Source organism: Chelonoidis abingdonii, chromosome 4 (genome assembly GCF_003597395.2).
Source record: "Chelonoidis abingdonii isolate Lonesome George chromosome 4, CheloAbing_2.0, whole genome shotgun sequence".
NCBI classification, from domain to species: Eukaryota; Metazoa; Chordata; order Testudines; family Testudinidae; genus Chelonoidis; species Chelonoidis abingdonii.
In genome coordinates this window covers 27919581-27935668 of record NC_133772.1, presented here as the reverse complement: position 1 = coordinate 27935668, position 16088 = coordinate 27919581, and the positions used below count along the sequence as shown (strand labels likewise).

General features: G+C 45.4%; 1 protein-coding gene across 1 annotated transcript in view; it reads right to left on the bottom strand.

Moving 5' to 3' along the window:
* IPO9 (importin 9) overlaps positions 1-16088 on the bottom strand; it is a 209123-nt gene that overhangs the window by 42536 nt on the left and 150499 nt on the right. The window contains exons 17-18 of the mRNA XM_075064718.1: positions 9459-9587; positions 7769-8086 (exon numbers count right to left, since the gene is read on the bottom strand). Coding sequence (XP_074920819.1) covers positions 7769-8086; positions 9459-9587 — 447 coding nt within the window. The remainder of the gene's footprint in view (positions 1-7768; positions 8087-9458; positions 9588-16088) is intronic.

Here is a 16088-nt window from a genome sequence, read left to right as displayed (position 1 = left end):
ACTCCGTCAAAACCCCTCTACTTGCTCCTCATCCACAAATCTCAAATTTAAAGTTACCATCCCTCTCAAAGCTCAACTCTGACTTTCCCGAATCAAGGTTCATGTTGCTCCCCTTCTCTCTGCTTTACCAATGCTTTCAGCCTCGTCTGGGAGATTCTTACATAACCACCTATAAATCTTCCACACAGCTCCCTCAGCATGGTAGACTCCCTGGACTCATCCATAAAGCTCCTATCCTATCACAGAAAATTAGGGTTGGAAAAGACCTCAGGAGGTCATCTAATCCAACCTCCTGCTCAAAGCAGGACCAATCCCCAACTAAATCATCCCAGCCAGGGCTCTTCCAAGATGGGCCTTAAAAACCTCTAAGGATGGAGATTCCACTACCTCCCTACGTAACCCATTCCAGTGCTTTCCCATCCTCCAGGTGAAATAATTTTTCCTAATATCCAACCTAGACCTCCCCAATGGCAACTTGAGACCACTGCTCCTTGTTCTGTCATCTGCCACCATTGAGAACAGCTGAGCTCTATCCTCTTTAGAACGCTCCTTCAGGGAGTTGAAGGCCACTATCAAATGCCCCCTCATTCTTCTCTTCTGCAGACTAACAAGCCCAGTTCCCTTTGTGACATTGCACTCTATATGATTTTATGAAAGTATGCTGATGAGTGCGAATATAATGTAACTAAAATATGCTTCATGCAAAAGATCTCTTGTAAGATATCATTACAAAGCTTTTTTGCTGAGTGTGGTCATGCTATTTGTATAAATGTATCACTCTTGTATCTGAAACTAGAAATATGAAATATAACTCTGAGGTCCTATTGTAGTTATGCAAAGTGTGGGCCATTAATGGTGGTTTGGAATCTTAATGGCTCCCATTAACCAGGACAATTGACTGTAGATTGCTCTGTTTTACTTGTTTTACACGTGTGTACTGGTAAGTGGGTAATGAAGTCTTACAGTGATATGTGATCATGTCATCTGAACTGGAATCCATCTTTAACCTGGTGCATTTCCATTAAGAAGGAGGGGTGGGAACCCAGAGGGACAAAGGATTCCCACCTTGTGCAAAAGATATATAAGTGGGTGGAACAGAACAAATTGGGTGGCCATCATGAGAAATCCCCTAGCTACCACCTGAGTGGAAACAAGGGCTGTAGCAGGGGAAACGATTGTGCCCAGACTAGGAAGGCGTCCAGTCTGTGATAGAAGCTTATTGAAACACTTGAGGGTGAGGTTTTATCTGTATTCAATTTTCTTAATGTATTAGGTTTAGACTTGTTTTATTTTATTTTATTTTGTTTAGTAATTTACTTTGTTCTGTCTGTTATCACTTGGAACCACTTAAATCCTACTTTTTGTATTTAATAAAATAACTTTTTACTTATTAACACAGAGTATTCGTTAATACCTGGGGTGGGGTTGGGGGAGGGCGCAAACAGCTGTGCATCTCTCTCTCTCAGTGTTACAGAGGGCAAACAGTTTATGAGTTTACCCTGTATACACCTTATACAGGGTAAAATGGATTTATTTGGGGTTTGGACCCCATTGAAAGCTAGGTATCTGAGCCTACAGCTGTTAAGGAATGTGGCTCAGACTTGGGTCTGGGTTTGCAGCAGGCTAGTGGGTCTGGCTCAAATCAGGCAGGGTACTGAAGTCCCAAGCTGCCAAGGCAGGAAAGTAGGGGCAGAAGTAGTCTTGACAATCAGTTGGAAGCCCCACAGGGGTTTCTGTGATCCAACTCATCACACCTTCAGCCTCTCCTGTCCTTGTTTAAGTCCCTCTTAAAGAACCACTTCTGCCATGATGCTTACAGTGAATTGAATTGACTTGCACGAAAATTGCATATAATTTGCATATTGTTCTTGTATCCTTTTCTAATCTCTGTCTACTTTATCCTTGGATTATGTGTCTCTCTGAGCAGGGACTGTCCTTGAGTATTCAGAAAGCACCTAGCATTTCAGTAAATAACTGAGATTGCGGCTCCATTGTGCTAAGCACCAGGTATACACACAGTGGGAAACAGTCCCTGCCCAATGATTTTACAATCTAAACAGACAAGACAAAGAACGGTAGGGTAAACAACGATACAGAGAAATGAAGTAACTTTCCCAAAGTCACAGCAGGTCAAAGACCGAACTGAGAACAGAATCTAGGACTTCTGACCCAGTGCACCATTCACTATGCCAAATTGTCCCCTAATCTATTTATTCATTTGTGTGCTTCCATTTTGGACAGCATGATTTTCTTGGTTATTTTAATGGTTGCCAGTTTGCCCCATAACTTTAGTGCGGTGAACTTACCAGGAAGGAAAAAACGCTCACCCTTACCTTTTGTAACTGTTGTTATTCAAGATGTGTTGCTCATGTCCATTCCATCGTAGGTGTGGGCACGCCCATGTGCACAGTTGTTGCAGACTTTTGCCTTCGCGGTCTCCGTAGGGTTGTCTGTGGTGCCCCCTTGAGTGCTGCACTCATGAGGTGGTATATTAGGAGCTGATGACCCAACACCCTCTCATTTCCTTCTTGCCAGCAACTCTGACAGAGGGGTAAGACAGTGGGTAACATAATGGATATAAGCAACACACCTCAAAGAACAGTTATAAGAGGTAGGCAACCGGTTTTTCTGCTTTGAGTGCTTGCTCATGTCGATTCCATTTTAGGTGACTCACAAGCAGTATCCTCGGAGGTGTACTTGAAGTTCACAGTTTGGCAGCTTGTAGTACTGCTCTACTGAAGTCAGCATTGTCCTGAGCCTGCTGGGTAAGTGGGTAGTGGGATGTGAAAATATGGACAGACAACCAGGTGGCCACCCTACAGATGTCCTGGACAGGCACTTGGGCAAGAAAGGCTGCCAAAGAGGCCTGCGCCCTGCCTGAGTGCTCCATTACAATCGTTCGGGGGTCACACCTTTGCCTGATCATAGCAGTAGTGAATGCAGGTGGTGATCCAAGAAGAAAGTCTTTGAGCAGACACTGGTCAACCTTTCATCCTGTCGGCCACTGCGACGAACAATTCCATTAACTTGCAGAATGGGTTGGTCCTTTCAATGTGGAAGGCTAATGCCCTCCAGACGTTTAGGGAATGCACCCTATTCTTCCTCCTCCAACTTATGCGGCTTTGGAAAAAAGATAGGTAAGAAAATGTCCTGGCTCGTATGAAATGGAGAGACCACCTTGATCAAGAAGGCCAGATGTGGCCTCATCTGGAGTTTGTCTTTGTAAAAGACCACATAGGGCAGTTCCATGATGAGCACTCTCATCTCGGAGACCTGGCGGGCAGATGTCACTGTGACCAGGAACATGACATTCCAGGACAGAGAAAGACGACAGCAGAAAGCCAGAGGCTCAAAAAGAGGGACCAATGAGCCACAACAGCACCAGATTCAGGTTCCACGGAGGAACGGGGTCCTTGATGTGTGGGTAAAAGGCACCTGAGGCCCTCAAGGAACCTGACTTTTATGTTCTGGGCAAAAACTGACCTACCCTTGAGCAGTGGATGGAAGGCCGAGACAGCCATTAAGTGTTACTTATAGATGAAAGGGACAGGCCTTGGAGCTTGAGATGTAGAAGGTAGTCCAGGATTAACTGAAGTGATGCTTGCTCGAGCCAAATGCCTTTTTCTAAGGTCCAGCAGGCAAACAACTTCCATTTGGCCAGGTAGGTCGCTCTGGTGGAGGGCTTTCTACTCTCCAACAGTACCTGTTGGGTATTGACCGAGCACTGCCATTCCTGTGCATTCAACAATATAAGCAGCCAAGGTGTCAGGTGCAGCACCTCCAGGTTCGGATGCAGAAGACTGCTGTGGTTTTGGGACAGCGGATCCAGTTGGAGTGGCAGCTGTAATGGAGCGGCCACCGAGAAGTCCAGCAGTGTGCTGAACCAGTCCTTCGCTCTGTCCTGCTTGATCTTCACGAGAACTCTGTGAATTAATGGAACAGGGAGGAAGGGGTAAAAAAGCCTCTGACCATGGGAGCAGAAAGGCGTCCAACAGGGAGTCCCTGTAGATCTCCTGAATTGAGCAGAAAATGTGTCATTTCCTGTTCTGTCCAGACACAAACAGGTCCACCTGGGGAATTCCCCATTTGTGGAAGAAGAAGCTGACCACTTCTGGATGGAGGAACCACTTGTGGCGAGATTAGAAGGTCCTGCTGAGGCGATCTGCCAAAGCATTCTTGGCCCCAGAAAGGTAAGCGGCCACGAGATGGAGGTCTCAGAGCCTGAAGGCTTCCTAGCAAAGGGAAGATGATCTGGCCCCACCCTGTTTGTTGATATAGAACATAGTTGCTGTGTTGTCTATTAGGACCTGGACAACTTTGCTTACTATGTGAGGTAGGAAGGCTTGGCAGGCCAGGTGAATCACTCTGAACTCCCTGATATTGATATGGAGGAAGTGATTGTGACTGGACCAACTACCTTGCATGCTGACCAACGACCAGATGGGCTCCCCACCCCAGCTCCGATGCATCAGAGATGAGTGTTACCGATGGGGAAAGAGCTGCAAAGGGGACTTGTGCCAACACTGATGTAGGATTCCGCCACAAGGTGAGTGATGACAGTCCACAGTCCAGAATCCAGACCACCCAGTCCATGCTGTGGCTGTTGGGAATGTAGACCAATGCCAACCATGCCTTCAGGGACCTGAAGTGGACCTATGTGTGCTGGACCATGTAAGTGCAGGCCACCATGTGTCCCAATAATTGCAGGCACGTGTGAGCGATAGTGGGAGGTTGGGCTTGCATGTACGCGAATAAGTCCGCCATGGCTTGGAACTGAGCCTCAGGGAGGAAGGCTTTGGCATGAGTAGAGTCTAGGACCATTCCAATTAATTCTATGTGTTGCACTGGGGATAAAGTTGACTTTGTCATGTTTATTAACAGTCCCAGGTCATGACAGGAGGAACAGACCAGATCAAGATGCCTCCGTACCTGATCCTGGGATCATAGAACTGGAAGAGACCTCGAGAGGTCATCTAGTCCAGCCCTCTGCACTTGTGGGAGGACTAATTACCTAGACCATTACTGACAGGTGTTTGTCTAACTTGCTCTTAAAAATCTCCAATGATGGAGATTCCACAACCTCCCTAGGCAATTTATTCCAGTGCTTAAACACTCTTGACAGTTAGGAAGTTTTTCCTAATGTCCAACCTAAACCTCCCTTGCTGCAATTTAAGCCCATTGCTTCTTGTCCTATCCTCAGAGGTTAAGAAAATTTTTTTCTTCCGTTCCTTGGAACAACTTTTATGTACTTGAAAACTTATGTTCCCCTTTTAAGTCTTATCTTTTCCAGACTAACAAACCTTTTTTCAATTTCCTCATAAGTGATGTTTTCTAGATCCTTTAATCATTTCTGTTGTCTTCTCTGGATTCTCTCCAATTTGTGCAATCTGTGAATATGGAACCCAGAACTGAACAAATATCAGTTGAGTCTAAGCAGAGCATGATTTAGAGCAGAAGAAGTTATCTTTACTGGTTTGCTTAAATACTCCTGCTAAACATTGGCGATGATGTTCCGCTTTTTTATGCACTACAGTTAGACTGTTGACTCATATTTAGTTTGTGACTCCATACGACTCACCAGATCGTTTTCCCCAATACTCCTTCTAGGGCAGTCATTTCCTGTTAGTATGGTGTAGCAAGCGACTGGCTCGCTCTCTAATGGATACTATGCTCATTTCGCCTTATTGAATTTCTCCTATGTTATTTAACATTTCTCCAGTTTGTCCAGTTGATTTTCGAATCTTAATTCTATCTCTCAAGAGCGTGCAACGCACTCCAGCTGTACGTGCCGGCAACTTTAAAGTGTTACGTGAATGTACCTTCATCGTATGATAGATATTTGATACAGAAAGACAGCCAAATTGATGCCCTTACTCATTATGCCGCCTTTCCAGCAGTACGTGACCCTGATAACTACTTCACTGGGCATGGTTTTCTGTCAGTTATGTTACCCCACTCGTCCAGACTGATTGTTCCTAGTTGTTTATGAGAAGGTAATGCGAGACAGGATCAAAAAGCGTGTGGAAAGTCAAGATATTCTTCTACAACTCCCCGTGCCCGGTCTGTGCACTGTCCAAAAAAAGCTTCTCTTCCATCCCTCTCGCTAATCAGAAGCTGCCATTTAGTACGAATCCTCACAGCAAAGTGAGGAAGAGATTTTCAGTGCATATGGGCAAAATTGGTGATTGTGTCAGGTGGTCTTAACATTTACCACACTTATGACCTTGTACGAAATTAAGCGGGGCGCAGCTGCATGCTGATTAGAGATAGCTATAACCCAAATGGCTTTTGCACGATCTTACCTGAATATTGCCTTCTATTGTCGATTAGAACAAATGTGCCGATATGATTACAGCATTTTACAATTCCAAAGCATGGCTTGCCAGTTTGAGCCAGGGAGGATATCAGGAACATTAACAAGGGTAGCTGGAGTGAAGGTGAGCATTCTGATCAAGGACTTAAAAAAAAAAAAAAAAGGGTAACACTAGCTGTACATATGTAATAACCCAACAATTAAGTGTTTTCTCTTTACCAACCCCCCTGGAGGCTGAGTTTGCTAACACTAAAAAGCTTACAGATCCCTGCAAGCCTGTCCACTAGCCAAGAAAGCAAAAAAAATAGACAAAGAGTGAGTGCTTGCCACCTTATTTAGCCCTCAGAATGAGACAGGACAAGTTAAACTTCTCACCTGCATCTGAAACCCACAAGCCCTCCTAAAGCAAGGACAAAAATGTCTAAACCAGCAGAGGTGGCACCGGGCGGCTCCGCCAGAAAAAATAATAATTTACATCATGGTAGCATCTAGAAGATGCAATAAAGATCAGGGCACCATTGTGCTGGATGCTGTACATACAGACTGACAGTCCCCGCTCTGAAGAGCTTCAAACCTAAACAGACAAGAAAGATAGAGTGGGAGAAAGGCTCTTACCCCTTTTTCAGTTGAGGCACAGACATTAAGTCACTTGCCTACAGACATACACAGAGCCTATCTCCCAAGTCCTAGCCCAGTGCCTTCACCAAAAGACTATCCTCATTCCCCCTTCTCATGAAACCCAATCCAATAGCACTTCTCCAGCGGAAATGAACCACCTGGCTTAGTAACCGCACTGCTCACCTTCCTAAAACTTTCAGGTTTTGGTTACCCGGTGTAGCTTTCTAAGGTTCTGACTCAAAGACCAAGCAGTTAAAAATGAACAATATTCTTAAACTTTAATAAGAAAAGCAGAAATCTAAGTTTTAAAAATAGCCTCTGTTTCTGTTTATTAGAATGCTGCTGGGACCTACATTCTTTTTTTCTTAGGTGACCTTGCATTTGGCTGCATTAAAATATATTTGAATAAGCCCCAGTTTACTAGCATTGTTCTGTATAAAAAATAAAACACGACATAGTATTCCAGTAATGGCTTCACTACTGTGTTACACAGCGGTAACATCATCTCTCTACTTCTACTTGATATTTGCCTATTTACTGTTCTCTAAGAAAACACCACAACTTCTAGAAGAGACTAAGTGATATTCCTAGCTCTCAAGTGAAATTTCACACCTCAACTGAAATTTCAGTAGGAAGTGCCAAAGTCAGGAGATAGCTAACAAAATGTGTGATGAAAGGCTTTAAATTCATATTCCTCTGATCCGTCAAGGCAAGAACTATGTCGACAGGATAACCATTTTTGTAGCATACCTAGAATCTGCAATTGCATAGACAGTGGATACACAGGCATGTATGTAAACTTGTACTTCAGTGACAGGCAACGTTTCTCTTCCTGACACTTCGAACCACTGCTTTCAGTGGGCCTCCCAGCCTGCTCACCTGCATTACACTGAGCGTCTCTGCTTGTTGCATTTTGCTAAGGATTGCTCTCAAAATCTGGTCCAGGTTCTCTCCCAGCTCACTTCCTGCTTTGGAAATCAGTGTGGAGACTAGTCTGCCCACAAAAGCAGCTGTGAACTCTGAGGTCCGGGGATCCAGGAGTTGGCTCACCACCTGCATGACATACCACAGCCCATTGTGGCCTTGCTCATCATGCCATTGTGCAATCTGTTCTAGTGCTACTGAGACGTACGCACGCAGACACTCACCACCATTCTGAATACAAGAGAGAGAATTATTGTGTTAGAACTGTCAGATTCTCAAAATCAACTGTATATGTTGTGGGCACCCCCAAGTAACCAAAGAGAACACCCATTTCACCACAGCACAAAGAACTTTACACAGGAAGAAAGAATTAGCAGACAAGATGCGTGTGATGGGTAAAATGGTGGAAGCTGTGAGAGATCCAGTGCTCAGAAGACCTAGAGTGCGAGTATCTGCAATTCTGTTTCATTAATCTAGTATGCAGATACATTCCAAGAGATTCTGAACAGCTATAGTCCGGGGCAGCTAGAGAGCAGCATGAGGGACAAACATGATCCAGATTTCTACAGTAAAGCTCTCTATCTTCAAAAAAGACTGCAGTGCTGCAATCCAGCACACTGTATTCACCTTATTCTCGCTAGAGCACTGCTCAGTGGGACCTGTTTTCCTGGGCCACACCCATGTGAGAAACGAAACCACAAAGTTGCTTCTCTCTGTTTTAAGGTCAGGGTGAGTAATTGACCCATCTTGGTCTATTCACAAACATGTTTCAGGAGTTGGAAGGGTCAGAAGGCCTTGCTTCCTATAACCTTTAAAGTCCCAGTTCCTTGCTTAGAGCTGCTCTGATGACCTCATTAGGCAGCAGCAGTGACTACTGATAGAGGGTAAAAGCTGTTGGTGCCCCTTTCCTGCTCACCTGCAAAGACTCTGCGAGTTTGGTGGAGGGGAAAAGGAAGAAAACATGGTGAGGCAGGAACTGGCCAGGACAGAGGAGCAGCAGAAAAGCAACCACTACTCAAAGAGAGTTAGGTGTTCTGAGGAAATCAGGGACCAATATAGCAGGCAGTGAAGCCTGCCCTGAGCATTTCCACTCCCCCTGCTTTTTTAGCCACTTTCCTTTGATGAATGCTGCCAACTGGGGCAAGAGGGGATTTGGGATCAAATCTGTTTTTTCCCCTTGCCTCCTGTTTTCTTCCACTCAAATTAACAGGGAAGACTTGCCTACTCTGAAGCAAGGCCTGGGCTCCCCATGCTGAGGCTGCTTTGACAGAAAGCCTTGGCCAGGCAGGTTAATTACAAGGGGAAAAAGGGGACATGTTCCTGGCACACTCCAGAGTCCTGACCTGCCAATTAAAAGGAGGGTCAGCAAAACTCACCACAGACACCAAAATGAGGATGACAACAATTATTTATAAAGATAGGAATGGCACTCAGGCTTTTGGTAAACTGCCAGTGTGGCTGCTGGTAGGGTCAGACAGAGCCCCCAAAAGGCAAAATGACCCCTTAAAGACTAGATAAATCATGTCAAGTGACTGACTTGTGTCATCCAACATTTTGGACTGACATGACCCTGTAGTCCCTTCCCCTTCCCTATAGATGTTACCTGCATGGTAGCATTGTCATCCGTGTGCAGGCTGCACTGAGCCACTGCAGGGAATGCTTGGCAGATCAAGAGCTGGGAAAGCGGAGGTTTCGTATTCCTCACAACAGTGGTTAATATATCAATAGAAGTCTGAAAGGAGAAAGCACACAAATAGAAGCTCTTTTAAAAAGCAGTCACAGCACTGTAATTCAGCATTTTCACAAAGCCTGAGAGGGGCAAGGTAAGATGTGAAGGCCTACCTGGTAATGGGGGGAGAGCACACAACAGTGACAGTGCAGATTCTCCTGTGCTGCCTCGCTCAGGTGGGGGGGGGGGGCAGGGGGAATTGATTTTGTTTTCTTGAAAGTGGGCTCCTTTTCAAAAGTTGGAGAAATGCTTTGGTTACTAGTGAGTGCAGGAGATGTCACTCATCACACACACTGCAGATTGAACAGGAGTCTTATAAGGATGATTTCCTAAGAATAGAGCCTAATTTCTACCCCCAACCCATGACAAACCCCTGCTACCAGTCACCAGCTCTTGACAGATATGGAGCAGGCAGCTGAATGACAACAGATGGAGCATTCAGCAGCAGCTCTTTCCCTGTACAGGAAACACATTATTTCGGCAGCAAGTAAAGGCCAATGTTCAGCAGCAGGTAGTTTTTAATCCCCCCCTTTTCAAATAAGGAAGCTTTTTAGCATCAGCTGTGTGTGATGCTGTACACAGGGCTTCATGGGATAGATTATACTTTGTAAGAAAACAAAGCAGATTTTTCAGCTTTTACTTCTGTAACATGTCTCAAAAAACTACCACCAGGGAGGTTTGAAGATAGCAGGTAGCCCATAGCAAAGGTACTGTCACAGTCACCCTTGACAACATGCTGTTCTGCTGGTATACAGCTGCAACTGAAGTTATTTTAAAAAGGCTTGTGTGGTAAAACATTTCAGTTAATCTGATTCACCTAAAGGAACCAAGGGCAAACCAGAAAGGACGTTTATAAATACTGCAGGACTGAATATCTCTTCCTCTCATCAACTATGCACCCTTGAAATGTAAGAGTAGGGGTCTTCAGCAAGGTAGCCTCCCTCAACCAGCAGAAAGCTCAAAAGGGGATTCAACAAAAATCAGTTATTTTAAAAAGTGCTTCTCAACATGAAAGCAGGTTCTCAAAAGGTTGGGCTAAGTAATATGAAAAGTATGCATGTAGTCATTCCATTTGTAACTATTCAAATCACGTGACACTACCCACAAATGCCCCTGCACTGGCAGTTAGTGTAGAACAACTGACTCCCTTTACCAGTTAATTCAAATTTTAGTTCAATAGTGGCAAGTGTGACAGTGCATATGTAAATTTATCTCTATGATCACACTTTATACCATTCCATTTGATTTTAAAAGGGGTGCATGTTATAATAAAGGGTTAATCAATTGTCAGAATAAGACAGATCAATAGACTGCTCATAACTAAGGCTACATTTTAGTTATGAGTATTTTTAGTAAAAGTCATGGACAGGTCACAGGCAGTAAACAAAAACTGACAGACTGTGACCTGTTCATGGCCTTGTCTACACTACGGGGTTAGGTTGAATTTAGCTGCACTAGGTCGATTTAAAAATGACTGCGTCCACACAACCAATCGCGTTCCGTCGACCTAGTGAGGAGTTTAGGGATGATGGAGGGATGATAAACGGGAATGTGGATATGGAGGTGGATATTACCGCATCTGAGGTAGAGGCCAAACTTGAACAGCTTAATGGGACAAAATCGGAGGGCCCGGACAATCTCCATCCGAGGATATTAAAGGAACTGGCGCGTGAAATTGCGAGCCCGTTAGCGAGAATTTTTAAGCAATCGGTAAACTCGGGGGTTGTACCGTACGACTGGAGAATTGCTAACGTAGTTCCTATTTTTAAGAAAGGGAATAAAAGTGATCCGGGTAATTATAGGCCTGTTAGCTTGACGTCTGTAGTGTGTAAGGTCTTGGAAAAAATTTTAAGGGAGAAAGTAGTTAAGGACATTGAGGTCAATGGTAATTGGGACGAATTGCAACATGGATTTACTAAAGGTAGATCGTGCCAAACCAACCTGATCTCCTTCTTTGAGAAGGTGACGGATTACTTAGACAAAGGAAATGCGGTAGATCTAATTTACCTCGATTTCAGTAAGGCGTTTGACACGGTTCCGCATGGGGAACTGTTAGTTAAATTGGAAAAGATGGGGATGAATATGAAAGTTGTAAGGTGGATAAGGAACTGGTTAAAGGGGAGACTCCAGCGGGTCGTACTGAAGGGTGAACTGTCAGGCTGGAAGGAGGTTACTAGTGGAGTCCCTCAAGGATCGGTTTTGGGACCAATCTTATTTAACCTTTTTATTACTGACCTTGGCACAAAGAGCGGGAATGTGCTAATAAAGTTTGCGGATGACACAAAGCTGGGGGGTATTGCTAACACGGAGAAGGACCGGGATACTATACAGGAAGATCTGGACCACCTTGTAAACTGGAGTAATAGTAATAGGATGAAATATAATAGTGAAAAGTGCAAGGTCATGCACTTAGGGATTAATAATAAGAATTTTAGATATACGTTGGGGACGCATCAGTTGGAAGCGACGGAGGAGGAGAAGGACCTTGGGGTATTGGTTGATAGCAGGATGACTATGAGCCGCCAATGTGATATGGCTGTTAAAAAAGCAAATGCGGTTTTAGGATGCATCGGGCGAGGTATTTCCAGCAAGGAGAAGGAGGTGTTAGTGCCGTTATATACGGCGCTGGTGAGACCCCACCTGGAATATTGTGTGCAGTTCTGGTGTCCCATGTTTAAGAAGGATGAATTCAAACTGGAACAGGTTCAGAGACGGGCTACTAGGATGATCCGAGGAATGGAAAATCTGCCTTATGAAAGGAGACTCAAAGAGCTTGGCTTGTTTAGCCTGGCCAAAAGAAGGCTCCGGGGGGATATGCTTGCTCTATATAAATATATCAGGGGGATTAATGTTAGGGAGGGAGAGGAATTATTTAAGTTTAGTACTAATGTAGGCACGAGGACGAATGGGTACAAACTGGATATTAGGAAGTTTAGACTTGAAATTAGACGAAGGTTTCTAACCATTAGGGGAGTGAAGTTCTGGAACAGCCTTCCGAGGGAAGTAGTGGGGGCAAAAGACTTATCTGGCTTTAAGACTAAGCTTGATAAGTATATGGAGGGGATGTTATGATGGGATAGTTTAATTTGGGCAATTGATTTTGGATTATCGGCAGATAAGTCTGCTCAATGGTCTGTGAGGGGATGTTGGATGGGATGGGAACTGAGTTACTGCAGAGAATTCTTTCTTGGGTGCTGGCTGGTGAGTCTTGCCCACATGCTCAGGGTTTAGCTGATCGCCATATTTGGGGTCGGGAAGGAATTTTCCTCCAGGGCGGATTGGCAGAGGCCCTGGAGGTTTTTCGCCTTCCTCTGCAGCGTGGGGCATGGGTCGCTTGCTGGTGGATTCTCTGCAGCTTGAGGTCTTCAAACCACAATTTTGAGGACTTCAATAACTCAGTCATGGGTTATGGGTTGTTATAAAAGTGTATGGGTAGGGTTCTGTGGCCTGCCTTGTGCAGGAGGTCAGACTAGATGATCATATTGGTCCCTTCTGACCTATGAGTCTATGAGACCTAAAGGGCTCTTAAAATAAACTTCTGTACCCCTCCCTGATGAGGGGAGTAGCGCTAAAATCAACCTTGCTGGGTCCAATTTGGGGTAGTGTGGATGCAAATAGACGGTATTCGCCTCCGGGAGCTATCCCAGAGTGCTCCATTGTGACCACTCTAGACAGCACTTTGAACTCTGATGCACTAGCCAGGTACACAGGAAAAGCCCCGGAAACTTTCGAATTTCATTTCTTGTTTGGCCAGCGTGGCGAACTCAGCGGCACTGGTGACCATGCAGTCCCCCCCAGAATCGCAAATGAGCTCCAGCATGGACCGAAAGGGAGACACTGGATCTGATTGCTGTATGGGGAGAAGCATCCGTGCAGGCTGAACTCTGATCAAAAAGAAGAAATGCAAATATATTTGCCAAAATCTCAGAGAATGTTGGACAGAGGCTACAACAGGGACACACAGCAGTGCCGTGTTAAAGTTAACGAGCTCAGGCAAGCCTACCAAAAGACAAAGGAGGCAAACGGTTGCTCCGGGTTAGAGCCCCATACATGCTGCTTCTATGATCAGCTGCATGGCATTTTAGGGGGGGACCCTACCACCATCCCACCACTGTCTGTGGACACCTGCAAGGGGGGAGGATTTTGCGGATGAGGAAGAGGAGGAGAAGAATGCACAGCAGGCAAGCAGTGAATCCGTTCTCCCTGGCAGCCAAGACCTTTTCATCACCCTAGAGCCAATACCCTCTCAAGATGGGATGCCTGACCCTGAAGCCGGAGAAGGCACCTCTGGTGAGTGTACATTTGTAACTACACTATAGGGGTTAAAAGCAATAGTGTTTAATGTTTGATTTTCCCTGAAGAACTAGGATGCATTCGCGGCCAGTACAGCTACTGGAAAGGTCTGTTCACATGTCTGGGGATGGAGTAGGAATCCTCCAGGGACATCTCCATGAAGCTCTCCTGGAGGTACTCTGAAAGCCTTTACAGAAGGTTTCTGGGAAGGGCTGCCTTATTTCATCCTCCACAGTAGGTGTGGTAAAGTGTCCAAGCCAGTAGCAAATATTCTGGAATCATTGCAGCACAAAGCATGGGAGCGAATGGTCCTGGGTTTGGTTGCATTCAAGCAACATTCCGTCTATATCTTTCTGTGCTAGCCTCAGTAGAGTGATATCCTTCATGGTCACCTGGTTGAAATAGGGGAATTCCTGTAAGGAAACAGAAAAAGGACCTCGCTCATGCTGGGCTGTTTGTGCTTGGCTAACAGTGATCATCCCAGAGAATTGCCACATGGTGGGGTGGGGGTAGGTGTGTGCTGCACATCACCTGAAAACTGCAGCCCCTCCTTTTAAATGTGAAACCCAACCCATTGCTTGCTCTGGGAAAGGAGGGTGCTGTAGTTTGAAAACATTCCCACATTATGAAGGCATAAGAAGCCAGCCTCATGTACTAAAAGGCTTACTATGGCTGCCTGGAAACCGAATTCTGTTGTCCAGCCATATGTGATGTGTTACCATACCGGCAGGCACTCAATATAAAAGGCAAAATGCGACCTTGTACCTAAAGCACATGTGTTGTCTGCTGTGAATTGCTTGATTCACTGTGAAAGAGTCTCTCTTTTGTTCTCAGAAATGTATCATCTTAAATGTTACTCTCCCTTTTCATCACCACCCAGGTGCAAATGTTTCTACGCTCACCCTATCATCTCCATCCGAGGTTATCGCAGATTAGAAGGCGAAAAAAACCTAACTTACTCGTAATGACGTTTTCCGAGCTCATGCAGTCCTTCTGCACTGATAGGACACAGCTAAATGCATGGAGGCATTCAGTGGCAGAGGCCAGGAAAGAATTAAGTGAGCATGAAGAGCGGAGGAAGGATGCAATGCTGAGGCTAATGAGGGAGCAAACAGACACGATGAAGCATCTGTTGGAGCTGCAGGAAAGCCAACAAGAGCACAGACTCCCACTGCATCCACTGTATAACCGCATGCCTTCCTCCCCAAGTTCCATATCTGCCTCACCCAGATGCCCAAGAAGGCAGGGGTGGAGGCTCTAGGCACCCAGCCACTCCAGTCCAGAGGATGGCCCAAGCAACAGAAGGCTGTCATTCAAACAGTTTGATTTTTAGTGTGGCTACAACAAACAACGTGGCCTTGTCCTTCCCTTCTCCCCCACCAGACCTGGGCTACCTTGTCAGTTCTCATTTTTTTTTAAATTAATAAAGAAAGAATGCATGGTTTCAAAGCAATAGTTACTTTATTTCAAAGGGGAGAGGGTGGTTGGATTACAGGGAATTAAAATCAACAAAAGGGGGCGGGCTTGCATCAAGGAGTAACACACACAATTGTCACATCCAAGCCTGGCCTGTCATGAAACTGGTTTTCAAAGCCTCTCTGATGCGCAGCGCACTTTGCTGTGCTCTTCTAATTGCCCTGGTGTCTGGCTGCTCAAAATTGTTCGCCAGACAATTTGCCTCAACCTCCTACCCGCCATAAACGTCTCTCCCTTAGTCTCACAAAGATTGTGGAGCACACAGCAAGCAGCAATAACAATGGGAATGTTGGTTGCGCAGAGGTCGGACCTACTCAGCAAACAGTGCCTGCAGATTTAAAATGTCCAGAGGCACATCCTACCACCATTCTGCACTTGCTCAGCCTATAGTTGAACTGCTCTTTACTACTGTCCAAGCTGCCTGTGTATGGCTTCATGAGCCATGGGAGCAAGGGGTAGGCCGGGTCTCCAAGGAGAACTATTGCCATTTCAAGATCCAACAGTAATTTTCTGGTCTGGGAAGTAAGTCACTTCTTGCAGCTGCTCAAACAGCCTAAACAGTTCCTAAATATGCGACTGTCATGCACCTTTCCCAGCCATCCTACATGATGTCGGTGAAACGTCCCTTGTGATCCACCTGTGCTTGCAGTATCATTGAGAAGTACCCCTTGCAGTTCACATACTGGTTGGCAAGGTGGTTCGGTGCCAAGATCGGGATATGCGTTCCGTCTATTG